The following is a 21,224-nucleotide window of genomic DNA, read 5'->3' as shown; positions in this document are numbered from 1 at the left end:
CAAACTTCACTGAGGTAAACTACAGAGAAACCGGGTTAAATGACACTTATCTCTCTGACTTTCTGATATAAGTACATAAACACTCTTTTAAGTTGTAGGTCAAAGAGCTCTACCAATCAAATGCTGTACACAGGACACTGGGAAGTAGAATAAACTGAAACAGACTGAGAGTATAAATTATTTTCTCTTAACAGAAAACCTAGATTCCTTTTACATAACAGTGTGATGCTACTAAACTTGACAGTTGACCCTTCGGTCATGATCAGACACACCCACACACCAGTCTCTCTATAGTTGTCAGGACCAAGTCTTAACCCTCAAAACAACCCTTTAAATTTGTGAGGACCAGTCAAAACGTCCTCACAATGATGGTATTGAACCAAAATTGGCTCTTATAACTATAGATGGACATGTGCACACACGCACACACACGCACACACTCTGTAAACATGGTAAACATGGTGTCCATTAAATTATTACCACAATAAATGTATTCTGTGTTGGTGTTTCCCTCGCTCAGTATTTGGCAGTGATTATACTGTTTGTCATATGGTGGGATGTTACACAATCCGGATTTAGGATTCACACTTCTCACACCTAGTCATTTTGTATGACTGCTGCTGTACTGTTAATACTAACAACTTGTTTTTGACTGATTAGTGTTGCTTTATCATATATCATGGATACAATGAATTATCATTGTTATTATTATTATTATTATTGTATACACATGTTTTGGGGTTCTGTTTGATTACTGTCTGCAACTATAATGGCGGTAAAAGTAATTTGTGGTTCTCACAAATAGGAAGAAAACGGATGAGTCAATAATTTAAATTGGGGGGGGAAATGAGAGCCCCCATGACGTGTACCGCCTGAGTTCAGACAGTACCCTCTCTCCCCCTGCTGGCGGCGCTGTTGGGCGGCTGCAGCCTGGATGCTCGCTCTGCCTCCAGCAGAGAGCAGTGCGCGGTGGTTGGATGTGAACGCCGCCGACCTGTCTCGACTTCCAGATCGAAGATGGCGGTCTCGGTGTTTCCCGGCGTGCGGCTCCTCTCCATCGGAGACGCGAATGGAGACATACAGCGACACTCAGAGCAGCAGCCGCTGCGGTTAGAAGTGAAAACCACACAAGACGCTGCCCTCATCAATCTCTCCAATGGTGAGTTGACCTTTTCCTGCCGCTGCTCCTCGGTGGGTCGGCCTCTCTTCTCCGGTGCTAATGCTATGCAGTGCTAACGCGTACACAGCTAATTTGGCCATACGTAGCGCTAGCCACCAAGAAGCTAATCCATCTTGAGACCACGTCGCCTCCCCCTGCTCGTCACGAGGGAGCCCGTAAAACTCCTCGTTTTCTCCGTGTCGGTTGGTAATCTTCTCGGGGCTTTGTTAACTTTAGGTCCCGGTTCCCACACAAGTTCACCGCGGTGGTAGACCTCGAGTGAAATATAGCGCCACACACACACATAACATAGCTTAGTCCGTGGGTACGCGTGCGCGGGGCAGTGCTGTGTAGTTTAATGCTAGTTAAACAATGCCACGAGCCTGGCTCCGGCAATGATGCGCAGCAGACCCGCTCGCATCTACCGTCTTTTGCCCTTGAGGCTTTAGTAGCGTGTTCAGCCATGTATGTACGCGGGGGGTGTTTTTAGCTATTGCGAGCCTACTCCGTTCTGCCCCTCGGGGACCCGTGTATCGGTACATCGCTGTTTGGCTTGTGAATTAGCCTGTGTGGGGTTTTTTAGAGCCGGGTGCAGAGGGCATCACTCCCGGGTCGCCACCGAGCTCCGGGCGGCCACAGCGCTGTGTTTACCCGGTAGTCCGCGTCCTCTTTACAGCGGCGAACGCGTAAACTTTTTATAGCTTTTGCGTTTCATTTGGCGTGAGCAGAACATGAGGGATATTCTTGGTGGAGGAGCGAGACTGGGCCCTCATTACTTATGCATTCATCTTTGTTCTCATCGGAACAATAGATGCTTCCCCGCCGCCTGCTCCCCTCCCGTTGCGGACGCAGGATCGGAGCCGCTCCGCTCCTCCGCAGCTTTTGTTAGTCGGTGGGATGTCCTGCTGAAAAGAAGCGGCCGCGCCGCTGGCCTCCTCTGCTGTGATGCTCCACTGAAAGAAACACACTCACGTAGATTTAAGGGGATTCACAGCATTGAGCTTCAAGTTTGAGTGTAAGTTGCTGAGCCCCCCCTCATACATCACCACCATAAAAAGATGATGTGTGAATCCAGACCCTGGACATTTTAATTAACACGATTTTAAACTGGAGTCGAGTATAGGAAGTAGAAAATGGGAACACAGAATTACATACAGATGTGTGACGAATTAAAGAGGGGGGGGACAACTTGAAGTGTATGAAGTTGCTTTCAGTTACTCAGAATAATCTACGGACATTATCCGGAAGGGCTTTCTCTGGAGTTTCACCCCAGTAAAAGTTAAAGAGAGGCCATGGCAGCAGGAGATTCTCTGAAGGATTCACTGCAAGCACATGGGTGTGTTGATGACGTGTTTAACAGGAGAAAGTTGCACAACTGATTAAGAAAAAACAACAAGAAATATTTTAGAAAGAAAAGGTGGTGCTATACACGTGGAAGACGCACACAAATATGTCCAGAGAGTTTTTGGTGATACAACCTGACACTGTCAATGATTTGTAAACAATGACTCGTGATCTGGCAGCAGAATTAATTGCCTGCTGCGCCACCCCTCATCTGAATGGTTGGAGATTTCTGTGTTTTTGAACCTCCTGCTCCTGATTTGTGCTGATCAACCTTGAAAAAACAGATCTGAATAAAATCATCAGATTAGGTACACCTTTGCCTGCTGTCTGAAGGTAACTTTTGGGGAATGACATGTGAAAGTGTGCTCGGACTTTACTAAACCACAAGGAGGACTCTGACAGCTCCAAGAGAAAAAGATTCTCTGGTCTGATGAGACAAAAACGGAATCTTTGAACTTGTCAGTGTCTTCTACATCTTCTACTTGTCATTAACACCCACTTGCTTGCGGTCAACCCCCTGGATAATCTCCTGCTGTGTTCTCACATGGGCTCACTGACACATTATCCAGAGTTTTTACTAGGGGGCAGACAGGAGGAACTCTTTAGAATGTCCGAAGGACATTTCTGAACACACATACAGCCCCTCATTGTCATTGTCCAGAGTTCAGTGTTGAATGTCGGGGTTCGGGGGTAAATGATGGTCTTCATAGCCCCCCCCCCTCCCACCCCTCTCTTTCTCTCTGCTTGTGTGCTTGTAGTGGATGGGCAGAGGGGGACATTTAATTATGTGATTGGGAAAATTAAAACTCCAGGACAACAGAAGGGGAATACAAAGTATGGGATGCATATTTGATAATTTATATCATATAAAATATGTAATTTATATCGTTTAAAATCATGAGGGGGGAGGGGGGAGCTGGCTCACTAGCATTTAAAGGAACAGGCACTCAAAACAGGTCACTCTGTGGAGGGCTGTTTTAGACAGGGTAAAAAGGGTGCTGTTTTATATGATCCTTGTGGTATTTTGACCAAAGTATGTTACAGACATTTCATTAAGACCATATCAACTTGTGGTAAAATGGGCATACAATGTCCCCTTTAAGAGTGATATTGGTTAAATTAGGTCCAAATACAAATACTCCATACAATGTTTGTAGCGCATTCTTGCAATAAAGACATTGTCGGGGAAATTCTAACAAAGGATAGATATGCAATATGCTTGATTAATGTGCCACTTATCAGATAGCATGAAGTCTAACATTTTATCATTTATTGGCATCAGTTGTGTTTAATCTGAATCTTTTGTTGAATTTGTTTATTTAATGTAAGTCAGTGCTTCCCACAGAATTGGAATCCTACAAAGAAAGTGGTAGTCTGGTAACCCCAGGACTCCTGCCACAGAAACCCCCGCTTCTCACACTCGCGCAGAAGTCTGCAGCTGTTAGCTCTGACAGATGTTGCATTATCAGCAGCCGGCTAGTATGTAGTCAGTCTGTTTCCAGGTCCAGGCTAATACTCTATATCCATGATGAGCAGAATAAATCAACAGTACTGTTGAGTCAGCAGGAGCAGCATTGAAGAGGAAACGGCATAGTGAGAAATACGCCAAGTCGATCCTGTTGTCGAACAGCTGCACTCATTTGATCAAGGCTCATTTCTCTCACTCAATCGCAGAAATAAAAGGGGGGAAATAAATGTCTTTCTGTCTTTCCTGGTAAATGGCTTTCTCTAATTTCATTGAACGTAGGTTTGTTTATCAGAGTAGGATCTTCTATAAGGGAAACACCCAACATCGTCATTAAAGGGGAAGTACTCTGGTTTTTACACATACTATATGTCAGTTCACAGCCTGTGAAAACTGCCTCTGGATGGCTCCTCCATAGTTATGCCAACTGACTTGCCTCAACATGGGATGAGACTAGAAACCTAAAGCGAACAGTAAGGCTCCTTTATGATCTGGAGTTTGAAAGATTGGGTCATTTACTAGGTAGGAAGGCTGAAATGAAAATGAAATATAGGATCCAGCTCTTTTGCAGTTTGATGAATACGTAGACTGTCAGGGAGAAAGTCATGAATTATCTGGTGCTGCTTTGATAAAACAAACAGGCTATCTAAAAAATACTTCATGTTGAAGTCTTGTGATGTCTTCATAAACTTCTTAAACATCACTCCTATAATTCTTTTTACATCTTAATTGATATAGATTTTGTTTTTTCAATCATCCTGCTTTATATGATTATTAAGGTAACGAGGACAAGAAAACACATCTTGAGTTGTTTCTTTTCCATCTCGTTTCTGGCTCAGATTTGATGATCTTGTGTAAGTGATTGAGAGGAGAATTGAGGACTGGGGTGCGTGACTGGCTTCTCTCCAGCAGACGCATACCTTTAAATCTGAGGCCCTGCTGTTAATCTGTTTATATGTGCTAAACATTTTTTAGCCTGCTTTATGACTCTGAACTGGTTTTTCCAGACTGCAGATGTTTGCATAGAACAGTATTATACATGCTGCTCTGTTAGCCTGGCTCATGTGTCTCTAAGTATTACTTCTTTGTGTTTTGTTGACAAAATTGCATTTTTTTGTGTTCAGAAACTCCTAATTATGTATTTACAAGAGAGGATGATTTCACTAAAAACATTTGAGTCCGTACTAGCTGTACTGCTGCTACTTCCCAAAGCCTATGCAGTTATCAGTGTATGACAATCTGATGAGCAGGTCAACAAGAATAGCACAATTAAGACAGTGTTTACATCCTCTTTAATGGGTGATGGCTGGCTTTCTCTGTCATTTAAACAAGACACCTGGTGTCTATATCAAAGAGTCTAGAGAAAGCACAATATGGAAATTGAAATAAAACTTGACTAACAAGATAATTGCAAAAGATAAAGTTGCACTAATTTAGTCTTCACTCCCCACTTCTCTCATAGCCAGACATAGAGCTAAGTAGCAATGGTTCCCCTGCAAATTAGTGTCAGGGGGGAGCTTGTTTTGTTTTTATTTTGTTTCATTTTTGCACGAATCTGTAAAGACAGATTGAAATACTGAATCCTGTTCATATGGTTCACTGACCTCACAGAGGTGCAATGTTCGTAGTTAAGTAGTATTCCCTTCAGTTCTCAGTGACTTGCGACTTGGCAAATTTCACAGTTGTTGGATTAATAAAGGATTATTTTAGCATAATTTATCATTTTAATTTGATACCCAACCCTTATAATTGATGGGAAATGTCTCATAGAGCACACACGTTTGTACTTCTATCTTAGTGAGGGCACTCATTGGCATAATGTATTCCCTAACACTAACCATCCAAACTACATGTCTAACCCTAACCTAAACCAAATCCTACCCCAAAACCAAGTCGTAACCCTCAAACATCCCTTTGAAGAAGTGAGGACCAGCCAAAATGTCCTCACTTGACAAAAATGCCCTTGTTCTGTAGGGTCTATGCTTAAAATGGCTCTCACTAAGATATAAATAAGGAACACAAACCCACAGACACCTGCTGAATGGTGACTTCACTGCACATGCCTGTTTGTTTGTGGGTGTAAGGAAGGGTCTCCTTCACTTCATACCAGCCTAAGTCAGCACATGCACGTAGAGAAAACCCTTCTGTTTATTCCTCTTTGAGAAAAATTTGGTAAAAACTACAGTGCCCATCTGGAAATCTCTGAACCTTTTCAGGTTCATTTTTAAAATGACAGTGCAATAGATTTATATGGATTCTTAATTCTTTCAATTTTTAAACGTCAAATGAAAGCAAAATCCTGCAGTATGTGTGAGCAAGGGGACAGAAATAAAGAGGCTGATGCTGCATTGTGTTCAGCTCTCCCACACAGAGGGTTGTGATAAATGTTAAATGTGTGACTAGCAGCAAGAAAACAGTCTCTTTGCCCGTCATGCAAAATGAAATGCAGAAGCCAAAAATGTGTGAAATGAATACATAAAAAAAAGTAAAGTTTTAGCTACATACTGTGCATCACACAGTTGTAAATTTCAGTGGCTGTATGCAAGTATGTCTCCCGCTGTCCTAACTCTTTCTATCTTCATTTCATTCCAGGAGAGGAGGCGAGTGTGTTCAAGTGTTCCGTTTCCAGGGAGACCGAGTGCAGCCGCGTGGGGAAGCAGTCGTTCATCATCACGCTGGGCTGCAACAGCGTCCTGCTGCAGTTCTCCTCACCGGCAGGTATGCAGAAAATGTCCCAGCACAATAAGACTGTCACACCAAGTGACAACAATAAGTTAAATTTGCAACTACCAGCTAAGGAAGGCATTACTGTGTAACTAAACATGCATTGGAAAAATTAGAGCTTAATAACACGTCTTCAGTTAAGAATTCAAGTAACTAAATACATGTGTTCCTCCTCAGTGCTCACTCCAGCACTGTCTTGGCTTTGCTTTCTGTCTTTTAATAACCTCAGTGAGCCGGTGTGCCAAAGTTTGTTATGTAAGCATTGAGATTGTGTTTCCCCACACACTTAGTACACTCCGCATGGAGTGTGGAGCAGGTGTAATGTAAAAGTCCATCTCACCCTGACACCCACACACACACCTTTTTCTCAATGAATAGCAAATGTCCAGTTAAAGGAACATGGGCGAGCCTATCAAGCTTGGGGTATGTCCAGATGTTGAAGTGGTGGGCATGGGGCTAAATGGTAAATGCACTGTATTTGTATACCAAAGCGCTCGACAGTACAAATCCCATTCACCCATCCAAATATTCATACAGTGGTTCTATACGCTGCGCTTTTCATATCACACACCGTTCGGTCACCAGGGCCTCAGTTTGGGGTTCACTATCTTGTCCAAGGATACTTCAGAAAGCAGACAGGACCTTCTGGTTAGTGGACGATCCTGTCTATGTAGTAAGAGCATCTGTCCTCTTTGTATTTGTTGTACAGTGAACCTAAAATAGGAAATCCTTTGCATTTCCCTGCTGCTGCCCTTATCGTCCACAATTGTACCAAACCTCTGGTTAATGTGTAAAAGTACTAAGAAAATGTCAAATATAGGGGTAGATGTGTAACAAGACACTGTTGATCCATTGTGCACACACTCAAATGCGTTTTAAGCCAGTAAGTGTGTAAACCTCACATTCATCGACTCATTTCTGATCCACTGTGTTTGAGCAGTTTCAAACAATGATGTGTAATGCTGCTACAACACGACCTGTAATTGTTCATGTTTGTGTTCTTCAGAATTTCAGTCTTTTTATAATCTCATGAAGAACTGTCGCGGGCATCTTAGTGAGCACTCAGTCTTCAGCGACAGAACAGAGGAGTCCTCTGCTGTACAGTACTTCCAGGTGAGAGGAATGCGCGCGTGCACACACATAGATGCACAGAAGAGACCACAATTGTGGAAGTATAGACAGTTCAGAATGTCATAACCATGACAATGCTTTAAATAAAAAAGTTTGTTTCATAACAACTACCTTGCTGATGCTGTCTTTCACTATTTATAGTTTACTTTAGTATACTTTCTTAAGGAACATCCCTTTAAAATCTCATTTGTGGAATTTGATTAATTAATTTCTCTTTTAACAGTCAGAAATCAATTCCACAAAGCAAAACATTCGACTGAAATTAAATATATTTTTTTGGCACATGGCGTGCTCTGTAAATTCTGTGTTTGGAGTCAGTGAGAATCTTCACCTCCCGTTCACAGCTGAGCACCCTGAAGGGTTTTGGTCTGAGAAGACGTCACCTGCCTGCGTACCAGAAGGCATGTGGTGCTCCTCTGACTGAAGAGACAGAACATCATCATTCTGTCATTGGCTTTCTGTAATGGTGTCAGACAGCAGCTTGCAAGACAGCACAGAACGAGCCTCAGACTTTGAGCACAAACACATATTGGTGTTCTTACTAACGTGTCCTGAATGAGCTACCAAACTAACAGAGAAAGTGCCCTCACTAGCACCATTTTCCAGATCGCCGCTAATGAGCGAGTCAGCTGCAGCATATTAGAAAGTTTAAAGGTTCAGTAGAATTTAGTGACATCTAGTGGGGACGTTTCGCGCTGCAGCTGAATACCTATTACCTCACCCTTCCCTTCCAAACATGAAAGAGAACCTGTGGTAGCCTTCAGTTGTTATAAAAAACTCAAAAGGTGTTTAGATTGTCCAGTCTGGGCTACTGTAAAAAAACATGGCTGCGTCCGCAAAGAGGACCTGCACCTGATGTAAATATAAAGTATTTAAATATAAAGGGCCCATTCTAAGGTACAACAGACAACAATTCATACAATTTAGACACTTAAACACTAGTGAAAACATCAATAGGATTATTTAATATTCACTTTCTGGCAATAGATCACTTTCACCTAAATCTTAAACACTGAACCTTTAAAAGCTTACCTGTTTGGTTCACATGCTAACTGGGTTGGTCCACATGTTTCAACACCACTGCTTAGAAAATACCTCCTGTTATGTCTAAGTTGCAGCTCCCAGTGTTTTATTTCGGCTATTAACGAGAATCATTAACTGAAAACTAAAAAAAAACTGTTATCTCATTTGACTGATAAACAGGATGACTTGTGCAAAACACAAGCAAGTTTGTGAAAAGCAAACAACAACTTTGATTGGTATATTAATGTGATTTCTTGTCTTTCTGCAGTTTTATGGCTACCTCTCCCAGCAACAGAACATGATGCAGGACTACGTTCGGACAGGGACTTATCAACGGGCTATTCTCCAAAACCACAATGACTTCAAGGACAAAGTACTTCCTCTACACACATCTTACACATTTTTGTTCTTCAGGCTCAATATAGAAGTCAGTCAAATTATTTCCCACAAAATATTAACAATTATGATTTAATTGACTTCATGTGTATCTGTCAAGTTACTCTCAAACCCTGAAGCTATGGGCAGTAATGTGTTCAAAGGGTTATATCTCCCACACAGATCTATCAGTATTGATGTAAACCTATAAAGCTGAGACTTTCACATTGAATGTGTTGAAGCAAACTAAGTGTGTTACTGACCAATGGTGTTACATTCAGTTATCTAAATGGGTGGAGTTTAATTTATACATGGGGCTTTTAAGGTTGTGCATCCCTATAAACAAACAGTAAAACATGGTGTAATCTGATCCTTAATTTTTAACTGTGTGCTTGGGTTGTTTAGTACAAAGTCCTACTGACTGGATGGCGAGCAGCTGATCCCACTGGTTTTATTTAACTGTCCATGCAAACAGTCAGTGTAATAACAACCAGTTTTTTAAACCGTATTTCATTATTTATTAATCAAAGAAATGTAACTTATTATTACAGTGACCTAAATTATTATATGTTTTGTTCAAATGTGCTGAAAATGTTCAAAAAGTACTGATTCACAAACTGTAATTTCTTCAGGTTTTATATATTTAAAAATCATATTCATCATCACAATTTACAATCGATACTTTCTGTGATGCTGGTTAAAAAAAACTTAACTAAGTAAATCATGTGCTTTTAAAAACAATACAACCACTATGTACATCAGATGTCATGTGTTGATGATATATAGAGTAATACAAAATGTGTAGCCAGTATGGAGGAGAGAAGGACAACTCTACCCAAACGCCTGAGAGTGAGGAGAGGTTTGTTAAAGGCTTGTAATTTCCCGACAGTGGTTGCTCACGGTTGCTAGGTATGTCCAGAGCACTAGCAGCTCATGCTGTTGCAGGATCAACCAGGATCAGTCCGGAATCTTACCACGGTATACTGTGAAACCGATCACCTTGCTGACAGTGACTTCACATTTCCTGTTCTATGTTTTCCAGGTGGTGCTGGATGTTGGTTGTGGCTCGGGGATCCTCTCTTTCTTTGCGGCTCAAGCTGGAGCCAGGAAGGTCTATGCTGTGGAGGCCAGCACCATGGCACAGCATGCCGAGGTATACGCACACGAACACACAGATGGATATTATTATCAGTGACCCAACTCAGATGTGATTTGAGCCACTTCATTATGACTATGGTTATTAAAAAAGAAGACCGCCATTAAAAGAAATATATCCTGCTGCAGTAAAGAAATGATGTGCCTTGCAGGTGCTGGTGAACAGTAACCGTTTAGGCGAGCGTGTGATCGTCATCCCGGGGAAGGTAGAGGAGGTGACGCTGCCAGAGCAGGTTGACATCATCATCTCAGAGCCAATGGGCTACATGTTGTTCAATGAGCGAATGCTGGAGAGCTACCTGCATGCCAAGAAGTTCCTCAAACCGAACGGTGAGAAGATTTGCAGCACAGCAGATTGGGACATGTCATTTTATTAGGAACACCCAGCTCAAACTAATGCAGTCTAATGCAACAGTCGAAAGATGTTAATTTAATGATAATCATAATTGCAATGCAGTACAACATTGTTCCTCAAACATAACCTTCATGAAGAAGTTTGTATTGCACATTTGTTGCTTTAGACAGTTTTCTCATGGTGTTCCTTACAAACTGAATGTATGTTAATCAGCAGAATTAAATATGCTGAAGACCATGGGTACAGTAAATGTCATCTGATAGATTAACACAATGATGTTCATGTTTCAAAATGATTTTGTCATTGTAGAAAATGCTGACCTCATTCATTGTTTTAGGTTGTTGACAGTACATTACTTTTCTTGATTCACTTCTGTGTATGTGTGTGTCTCAGGTAAAATGTTCCCCACCATCGGTGACGTCCACCTGGCTCCCTTCACAGACGAGCAGCTCTACATGGAGCAATTCACCAAGGCCAACTTCTGGTGAGGAGGGGGAGAGTCTTGCTAAACTGGGTCTTCCCACAACCTGACCTTTGAAAACCTTTTTAGCCTGGTCCTTCATTGTTATTGCACTGTTTTAAATCCCAGAAAATTTAGGATGCACTTAACCACAAAGGCAACAGAGGAACCATTTGTCAATAAAATGCAGCCAGCATGTTCAACACTACATTGTTTTTCAAGCAGCGTTAAACATGAACTGAAGTCCAGACATTTTCCTCAATTTTTCCGGAGGGGCTGTATGTGAGAAAGTAAATATCTGAGTCAGTTGCTTCTGACATATGCTGAAACTGTCAGTCCCCTAGTAAAATGTAAGGAAGGAGTCCTTGTGAGAATACAGCAGGAAAGCTTTCAGAAAATTCACAGCGTGAAAGAGTGGGTGTGTTGAGGACATTTCTAACATACGGATGCGAATTAGGGAAAAAAGAATACAAATATCTCAGGATTAAAAAGAGAAGCCTTAAATGTAGAAAATGCGGACAAAGATGAGAGAGCTTATGGCAATAGGGCTGACTTTGGTGACAAAAAGACCGCAGCAGAATTTATACATTATGTCCTGCTTCATGCATGCTCTACCCAGCCGCCAACCCTCACCTGAATGAACTTGTTGGACCCGGACAATATCTTGCTGTGTTCTTCGTATGTGAAAGACAAACTCCGGAAAATGTCTGGACACAGATGTCCTGACATTTTCGTGTGCATAGGTGTGAATGCTCCTTTGCCTCTTCCCAGATGGCAGGACAGACATTAACTGTGGGAGGGGTCAGCTGCAACAATGTGTGGATGATACATGTCCAGCAGGGAGGAGGGAACGAGGCACCCATGACTCAACCTCCCTGCTGTCTTCACTCGCCTGTTTAGTTGTTTTTGTTTGTAAACTTTGCAGTCCCCAAAAAGGGTATTAATGCGGTTAGCCAACGGTGCCCTTTAGAAGATGGTGAGATCAAGGGTGGATAGAATTGCCTCCTTCTACTCAAGTTTATGCTAGTCGTTCCAATTCTTTGCGCTCAACATCATATCTGCTGTAGTTTTCCGCTGGCTGCCCACCTCCACTTTTTTAACTTGTCGAACACCGTGGGACTAGCCCGTACACAAACATGGATCAGCTTGAGGCAAGAGACAACAGGTTAGTCTGGACAGACTTCTCTATGCTACCACATTAATGAAGGAGCATAGAAATTCTCAGATGGCGCTTGAGGGGAGATTAAAGAGACAGTTGGTAAAGATGAGACGATCTAAAGGAACTATTTAAAAAAAACCGCTGCAATGGGTTTGTCAAGGCAAGGAAGCACACACAAGCCCCAAGCGGTGCTATTGGAGGAAACAAACCAGTGACAACACTATTCAGTTTGTGTTTCTTCTTTGCCTTTTCCTGGCAGTGGTGCTGTATAAGTCTTGCGATGACACTGGGGAGGACTGCACTGAGTACTAGTGGCTCATGTGCGAGTATAAAAGGGAAACTGTCAGAGCAGTCTGTCAAGCATTAGCGTAGTTTAAGAGCCCAGTCACACATACGTGAATGTATCAAGGGAGAATCTTCACCTCCCGTTCACTTCCAATCTGTGCAAGCGAGGAGTCAAATATAACATTTGCTTCTTTTGGCAAAGCAAATTGCAGCGGGGCTTCGAATAGAGTTGAACTTTGGTAAACCCACGATATTCGCTTCACATTCGCTAATGTGTGACTGGCCCTAAAGCTTCACAACTCTGATAATGAACTTGATTGGTTCAAAGTGTTTTATCTGCAACAAAAACATCTTTCTGAGATTGTGCCAAAAAATATGGCTTTAGTTATAATTCTCTTAATTTTTATAGATGTTGACTGAAGAACACTTAAAAAAACCTAAATCTGATTCGGTCCTCAGGTACCAGCCCTCGTTTCATGGCGTAGACCTCTCTGCCCTGCGGGGGGCAGCTGTGGATGAGTACTTCCGCCAGCCAATAGTGGTAAGTTATCCATCACACATACACACACAGGTTTACATTGGATGATTAATTAAATGACTGGGCATGGCAAAGAGGCGCGGGGTTCTCACTTGAGGACTTTATCTTCACTCAGTGAAGTTTACTTTTGAGAGTCTGACCCAAGGGCCATCTCTTACAATGGCATCCTGGTTCATGAAACCATCCTGAGTCTAACAGTAGATCCATGGATTCTTTACTTTGCCTGATGATACTTTTGCAAATGTGTGCAGGTGTTCTTTGGTTGAGAAACAGTCTTGCATGTGAGTTGAATTAGACTTGATGTTTTGCTGTAGTCTTGTAGGATGAGCTGAGATTTCCCTCCTCAGGACACATTCGATATCCGTATTCTGATGGCCAAATCGGTCAAATACACAGTGAACTTCCTGGAGGCCAAAGAAGATGATCTTTACAGGTGTGTGTCTGTCGGTGTATGGTTGCTTGTTTTTCATATAAATAATTATATTAAATGTATGTCATACTCAAGTGTAATTAACATGTCTCCTTCCAAACCTTTTCCTTTGGATCACAGGATAGAGATTCCCTTTAAGTTCCACATGATGCACTCTGGCCTGGTACACGGTTTAGCTTTCTGGTTTGATGTGGCATTCGTGGGATCTATGTAAGTCACTCATAGACATGTGGACATTTGAAATGCTTTGAATCTTAAGAAATACATTTTATTAGTCCCACACAGTTGACTTACTCTCACAGCACAACCCCTCTTTACACCCATCCTGTAGGGTGACAGTATGGCTGTCCACAGCACCCACAGAGCCTCTCACCCACTGGTACCAGGTGCGCTGTCTGCTGCAGTCTCCCCTCTTCACCAAGGCTGGGGATACACTATCTGGAACTGCAACGCTGTTGGCCAACAAGAGGTATGATAGCCGTTTGTACTTGAAAATAACTGAGTTCTCTCTGGCATTGTCGTCCACCTATTTCAATTTAGAAAATATTATTTAACAATAATTAGCAAAATAAATATAGGCCCTGAAATCGAAGGCAAAGAATAGTGGTTCTGTTTTTTAAATGAAATTGAGAAAAACTTAACTTAAAATTGAAAGGGTCCAACAAATGGGAAGTGCTTAACTATCTACATTAGAGAGAAAAGGAATAGAAAAGAGGAAATAGAAATGACGGGAAATTGAACTATTTCAATTGTGCAAAAAAGAGAAACAAACAAAGCCTTTATGTTGCATAAAAAGTGAACTCCTTGCCAGCCGCAGTTACAGCTATTGTATGGATACATATAAGAGCAGCAGCACAGACCATGACACTTCCCCACTTTAAAATGTTGCAGAGAGGTTAAATGACGTTCAAAGTTTTGAACATGATTTTGATAATTTCACAAATCTTTGAAATCAGTCAGTCTACCATTCAGCTATAATGTTAATAAAAACTAAAACTATGTATGTAGACACAATCACTGTAGCTTTACTCTTAACCAACTTCTCTTAATCAGAGTCTCTGCTGATTGCCGGGCAACCTCTGTGACAACAAGACTCCTTGATGTTACTGTAGCTGGTCAAAAAATAGTCACGCTCCTACCCCTCTGTAAAACCCCTGTTATTTTTACATTTGGGTATTGTACGGATTAAACAGAGATATGGCATGTTGATCAGTGAACTTAAGAGGCTTGCTTGTAGATGGATTTAGTTACTGTTGGACAGCGCCAGACGAGTTGTAATCCTTTTTCCCAGTATTTGTGCAAAGCTAAGCTAGCAGGCTGCAGACTTTAGCTTCATGTTTAGGATACAGACACAAGTAGGTTTTACGTTGTCATGTAACTAAGCAAGAAAGCAAAAAAGCACATTTCCCAAAATGTCAAAGTAGTCATTAAAGGCCCATTACTCCCCAGTAAATATCTGAGCTCTCATGTGCATTTGTTGTAATTAATTAAATGATACATAGCTGGTCTCCTTCCCAACAGACAAAGCTACGACATCAGTATTGTTGCCCAGGTAGACCAGACAGGATCAAAGTCCAGCAACCTCCTGGACTTGAAGAACCCCTTTTTCAGGTGAGTTGCTCTCCTGACCCCAGCAAACACACCTGTATGTAGATGGCGCTATACAGGGGCTGAGATGGGGAACACGGTATGCGTCTCTAATTTCCAACATGTGTGTGTATGTAAATGCAGGTACACAGGCACCACCCCCAACCCTCCTCCTGGCTCACACTACACTTCCCCATCTGAAAATATGTGGAACACAGGTGGAGCCTACAGCATGAATCAGGGGATGGCTGTATCAGGTGAACAGACACATGAACACTGGTAGATGAAACATATCCTCCAGGTTCAGGTTTCCTGAATGTCACCGAAAATTTAAGAGACAGGAAGAGGCAGTCTGAATATGGGGTAATGCTGAGTGTTGGTTAGTCATTTTCTATGCGAGTGTAACGATGCATTGATGCAAGGTGTGTTCATAGCGCGTCATTTTTAGGCCTGCATTTCAATTATATCCTAAGGTGTCTGGAAGTGCTTATCACATGGCATCAAGGAATACTGGTGTGACAGGGCTCCAGACTAACATTTTACATTGGTCGCACTGGTGCGCCTAACTTTTTCATTTAGGTGCACCAGCAAATAATTTAGGTGAACCTAAAACTTTCACTGCATCTTTTGGCACCGCAATAACTCACCTATTTGACCTTTTGTTGACAGTCCACATATACTTTGGTGATTTCTGGACAGGGGCATGGTATCAGCAATCACTCTTCACACACAAACAAACAATCACATGCTGCGTGTTGTGTGTGGCAGTTGAACAGCTCGCACACTAAATGTCTTTCTCAATGTGTTTAAATACGGGTCTCAAACAAACACAAAGTACTGTTCAGGTCCTAATATCTTCTGATTAGTGTTGGTGTTTATTGTTGAAGTGTAAAGTGAGCGCAGGAGTGTGGAGGTAGCACACCCAGAAAGGAGACTAATGGTTCTGCTCTGATCCTGAAACAGCGGCGGGATTCATTTTGTGTCTGTTGTCGAACCCCTGTATTAAATTTTGTCGCCACTGTTGGACAATATCTAGCCTGATTCACCGCCTCTCCTCTCACATCTCTGCTCCACTGTCTGTTTCCCCCTGCTTGAGGGAGTGTGGGCGGGGCCTGTGTGTGTGAGTGTAAACTCCGCAGAGGAGAGATGAGAGAAGCGATATGACTCGCTGAAATGCACATAGACACACCAGCTAAATATTTGACGAACCGGTGCGACCAAGTAATTTGTTGTCACACAGATTTTTGGTACTCTGGAGCCTTATATCATAAACAGTTGCTATGAGCATTGGTGATCTGAGCCAGCGATACATTCACTGTCTTCTTTGTGTCCACAAGGAAAGGGCTTCATTGAATGTGATGGTATTTTTATATACAGCTACACAAACCCCTTACAAATCAAATATTTCCTGTTGTTCCACCACTACTTTAACATTTAAAAAGCACATGCAAGACGTTGCACAGTGCCATCTGTAGTTTTATGCTCCGTTTCATGCATAAACACAACAAAATGAAATCTACTTACTGTGTGTTGTTTATCTGATTCCTGACAGTTTTGTGTCGACAGTTTTGTGTCACCCAAAACTGATCCGGGAACATTATTTTCACTGTTTTCTTCCCTCTATGTCTTATATGTAACAAATGTGTGCCTCAGAAAGCAGAATCAAACATAACCCCACTGAAAGAAAATACATTTGAATGAAAACTGACATGTTATCTGTAATTATGTCAGTCACAAGCCACAAAGCCTAATGCTAACCTTTGGAGTGAAATGAACATGTTTGTGTTCATAGTGTCTCTTCTGCCTCACATCTGTTATAAGGAAACAAAAAGGCAGAAAAACGGCCTCATATTTTTTACGTCTGTGGGGTAAATGTTTATTGCTTTGTTTTCTGTCTTGCTTCCTCCAGGGATGCCTGCAGCTTATGACCTCAGTACAGTCATTGGCGGCGGCCCGGCAGTGTCTCACAACAACCTCATCCCCTTAGGTATGAACCACACACCTCCGGACTTCTACACACCTCATGAAACGTAATGTCAGGAATATCAATAGGGGAGCGACTGAACAAGTCTGCAGTGAGGCAGGAAGTGCCAGACGCGCATAAAAGTAGAAACTTGACAAGACTTTGATTGCTTGGCTGCTAAATCCCACTTCACAAAGCTGAAATAATGAAATGTGTAAGTTTATTACTGAAAGAGACAGCTGTCACATAACATGTGAACTCATGATCAGTGATAAGCTGATATTAGTTCAGCCTCAGTAAAGAGCCAGATATGTTTGACCTTTTGAAACCAGGGAGAGACAGTCGATCCGCCTAAACCTCATGTTTAAATGTAATGTTATTAATGAAATTATTTTACATTTGTGTAACTGTTCATAATTATATAATAATATGTTACGGTATATTGTCAGTCCATTTTTTCTGCTTTTATGTCTTTTTCTTTAACTGATAACTCCGTTCAAAGGGGAAATCTGTGTGTTTTGCCTGCACTGACGCTCAGTCGAGTTGTCTGCCTTTTCAAAAAACAACTCCATATCAGGCCTTTTTCCTATCAGGTGACATCTGAGATATCTTACTAACCTGAACACATGTATAACAATAACTTCTCTGATTAACGAGGTATCTGATGTCAAATGGTAGTGATGATGATGATGATGATGATGCCTATGAATTGTCCTTCAGTGTTTTCAGTAATCCGTCCTGCCACCCTTCTTAAAGACCCGTTAACACCTATAATGAGCGACCTGTTGGCCTTCATCGGTGCGAGTGCTTTCATGCAAACTAGGCACACTGGCTTGTGTGACACACAACTTGTGCCCATGTGTTGTGTACACCCCCACTTTGGCCAAATTAAAATGTCTCCTTACCTGTACACAGCCCTGATCTATATCCTCCCAAACAGTCAAGAAAAAAGCATTCCACAGTTAATAGGCAGCAAACCCCCCCCCCCCCCGTTTTGTTTTTTTAAGAGGAATTTATTTACATTTACTGTTGACATGTTTTGACATATAAAGCCGTTCCTTGAGTATTTGTAAAGACAGTCAGAAGATAATGTTTAAAAGTGTACACTTGGTAAGAGGTCTTCTACGTAACATGTATGTATTCACTTTATACAGGCACTGCTGACGCTGCATCGTACTTTTCATTTAGCTCTGTCATTTCAACACTTGATCTTTATTCAGTCCGTAACACTAAATCTTGACTTTTCAACTTTTAATTTCAGCTGAAAATTTCCAGCAGCTTTCACATGTACACTACCCAAAAATGTGACAGTCAGTAACTGGACTGCCACTGTGAGTAACTTGAGTTGATGTAACAGGTTTCATGGCATCTATGTAGTATTTTGTAGTTGAGCAGAAAACGTGCTAAAATCTGTGTCATGTAACTGTGCTCTCTTCTCTGATTGGTCACAGTGAACACCGGGATTGTAAACCACACCCACTCCAGGATGGGCTCCATCATGAGCACAGGGATTGTGCAGGGTACGTCCAGCTTAACAGAAACGAACAATGAAATCAGTATGTGCATCTTTATAAACACACAATGTACAATGCAGTTGTCTTCAGCATCCGTGTTGAATGCCGATCTGTTCTCTTCCGCCCAGGAGCAACAACCGGACAGTCGGGCCCAAGCAGCAGTGGTTCTTACTATCCCGTCACCAACCAGTTCACAATGGGCGGCGCTGCCATCTCCATGGCCTCACCTATGGTCATCCCCAGCAACACCATGCATTACGGCAGTTAAGACAAGGACTCCGCAAAGACCTCTTCAGCCTCCCCACCCCCCCCGCATGACAAGAGATCCCCAACCCCTCCCAGTGGAGCTCCTGTCTACCGCCCCCCGCCCCCCCCCCCACCCTTCAACCCTGACTGATCCTCCATTCGCAGCCAAAACCAATATACCAAAACCAGTGCCGCGCTGGCACTCCCTCCCCTTGTTCGTCAACCACATTCTACTCCGTTCAGTCCATCACGATATGAACTATATAAACGGTCAAACACTCGTATCCGTCCAGACTCTTGTCTTGCTAACCCCCGAAACCTCCTTTACCCTTTCTCCTCCTGGGACTGCAACACATGCACAGCTGAGATGCACAGCCGTTATCACTTATCCCCCTCCTGGGTTTTCACCCTCCTTACTGTCTCAATCCCTCCACTCCCCTTATCTTTTTTTTAAATGTCAAGATGATCCCAGAGTGTTCCCCCCCAATATACCTGTTGCCAGATACCAGCATCAGTCCTTTCCCACAATTCTCCTCACCTCTGTACCACATCTTCGCTGAAGTGTTGCGTTAGTGTAGTAGGACACTATTATCATCAACACTCTGCTCTGAGCTGCCATCTTGGCTTTTCATATCGGATACAAATACATGTCCTTAGCCTTTGTGCACAAGAGACTCATGCCAGACAAGTGGCAGTTCACACAAATCACGTTTCCCTTGTTTTCTCAGTGTCGATAATTCATTTTGTCGGCAGAGGCTGATATATCAGAAAACTGCAGCTTATCTACATACCTTGGCACCCTAAGGAGGATGCAGAAAATGTGCTTTTTCCTGTTACTCAGACAAACTAACCATCCACGTTCTTCTCATAACCCTGTGTGTTTGTACTTGACAGTAATTATGTTGCTTTCCACTGAGGTTCACATATATATCATGTTTTGGGAGAACGCTGGTCACCTTCCATGCCTAGTGATGAGAGATGAGCATCACATTTATCTGTGTCTGAAGTAGAAAGTCAATGAGATGAAACAGGCTGTAAAACTTCTCTTATCGCTATGAATGACACCCGCTGACATTGTTAATATACAAATATAATTAGTGCAGCTTTAAGTATACTGTAATGTGGTTACCCTAAAGTTTTTAAGTTTATATCTTTAAAATGTGAACCTTTAAAAAATATAATAATGCAGCTGTTTTCAGGCCAGTTGTGTTGTTCTTAGCCAACAATCAGCTGGGTCCAGGGTCTGCAACGCAAGAGTCCTGTCCTCATACATCCTGTGGGGTTGCCAGGTTTGAAAAAGCATTTCAAAGTGAACAAAAAGCCAGGTGACACTTTTTCTTCTTACTACTAATTAAAAAAGGGACTTTCTCGAAGTTGTAATTTGTCTGATCTGACAGAGCGAGGCTGTACTGGACACACTCAAATTATGAAAATGTGTCTTTAAGCCCCCTGACTGGTGTGTCTTTGTCTCGCACAATGAACTGTACAACACTGTCAGTGTCTTCTTTAAAATTATTCTTGGTGTCGCCCTTAGTTTTACACAAAGCGACAGTAGTAGTTTGGTGTAGTGAAAAATTAGACTGCGTGGAAGATGACCAATAGGAAAAGTCTCCCAAAAACTTGCCTTTCCTTATGCTAGAACACTGTAGTCCAGGAAACCTGAAACAAGCCTCCTGCCGCTCCCATCCCCCGCCCTCCTAGCACATGATCTTTTTCCTTTGGCCAAGAGGACACTGCAGCAGCTCCTCCCCAGCCAGTCGTTTGTCGAACCAGGTTACTCCAGCAGTTCGACGTGGGACATTTGGAGAACGACCCTGTAAGGACCATTAACCCAGGCGGCAGCCAACTGGCTGCTGGAGTGAGAGAAGCTGTGCTGGATTTGGCAGCGTCCTAGTTTACATCCTTGTTTCCTTCCCCTCTGCTTCCTCCTTTGAGACTGTGAGACTGTCAAAAAGAGACTTCATTGCTGAGGCATGGGACACAGGGCCTGTCCATCATCTCCCTCCTTATCGGTTCAATATGTATGACCGCCAGCATATCATGACCCCAAGACACCCTCGTCCCCTTTTATTAGTCAAGGAGAGAAAGACTGACACATGTATGCATTGCTTCCAGTGTCTACTACTGGACTTTGTTCATTTGGAATTATGAGTTGGCAAGTTTTAAGAGAGCTGAGAAAAAATAATGTCTCTTTGTAGAATTAATCTTTTTTGTTGTCTTTTTTTTGTTTATTTTTTCTGTCACAAAAAACAACAATTAAAAAAAAGAGCAAATTAAATGTGGTGGAGATAATCCAAGCCCCATTCTGGAA

At 42.3% G+C, this 21,224-nt stretch overlaps 1 protein-coding gene across 4 annotated transcripts; it reads left to right on the top strand.

Moving 5' to 3' along the window:
• Positions 1 to 914: 914 nt before the first annotated feature.
• Positions 915 to 21,224, top strand: carm1 (coactivator-associated arginine methyltransferase 1). Of its 4 annotated transcripts, none has more exons than XR_004614768.1 (17): positions 915 to 1,159; positions 6,561 to 6,686; positions 7,699 to 7,805; positions 9,115 to 9,219; positions 10,264 to 10,374; positions 10,529 to 10,706; positions 11,125 to 11,215; positions 13,095 to 13,176; positions 13,521 to 13,606; positions 13,724 to 13,813; positions 13,935 to 14,072; positions 15,125 to 15,214; positions 15,335 to 15,447; positions 17,100 to 17,177; positions 18,415 to 18,484; positions 18,605 to 18,709; positions 18,796 to 21,224. XR_004614768.1 is itself a non-coding variant. In XM_034594299.1 (16 exons), exons 1-16 carry the CDS (start codon positions 1,018 to 1,020, stop codon positions 18,933 to 18,935), a joined length of 1,746 nt encoding a protein of 581 aa, XP_034450190.1. In that variant the 5' UTR covers positions 915 to 1,017; the 3' UTR covers positions 18,936 to 21,224. The 4 variants fall into 4 exon arrangements, 2 of the variants coding, with proteins under 2 accessions (XP_034450190.1, XP_034450189.1); XR_004614767.1 differs by having other exon boundaries at positions 918 to 1,159; positions 18,605 to 18,673; XM_034594299.1 differs by lacking the exon at positions 18,415 to 18,484 and having other exon boundaries at positions 18,605 to 18,673.

The sequence above is a fragment of the Hippoglossus hippoglossus genome, chromosome 8 (genome assembly GCF_009819705.1).
Source record: "Hippoglossus hippoglossus isolate fHipHip1 chromosome 8, fHipHip1.pri, whole genome shotgun sequence".
NCBI classification, from domain to species: domain Eukaryota; kingdom Metazoa; phylum Chordata; class Actinopteri; order Pleuronectiformes; family Pleuronectidae; genus Hippoglossus; species Hippoglossus hippoglossus.
This window is presented reverse-complemented; position numbering and strand designations above follow the sequence as displayed.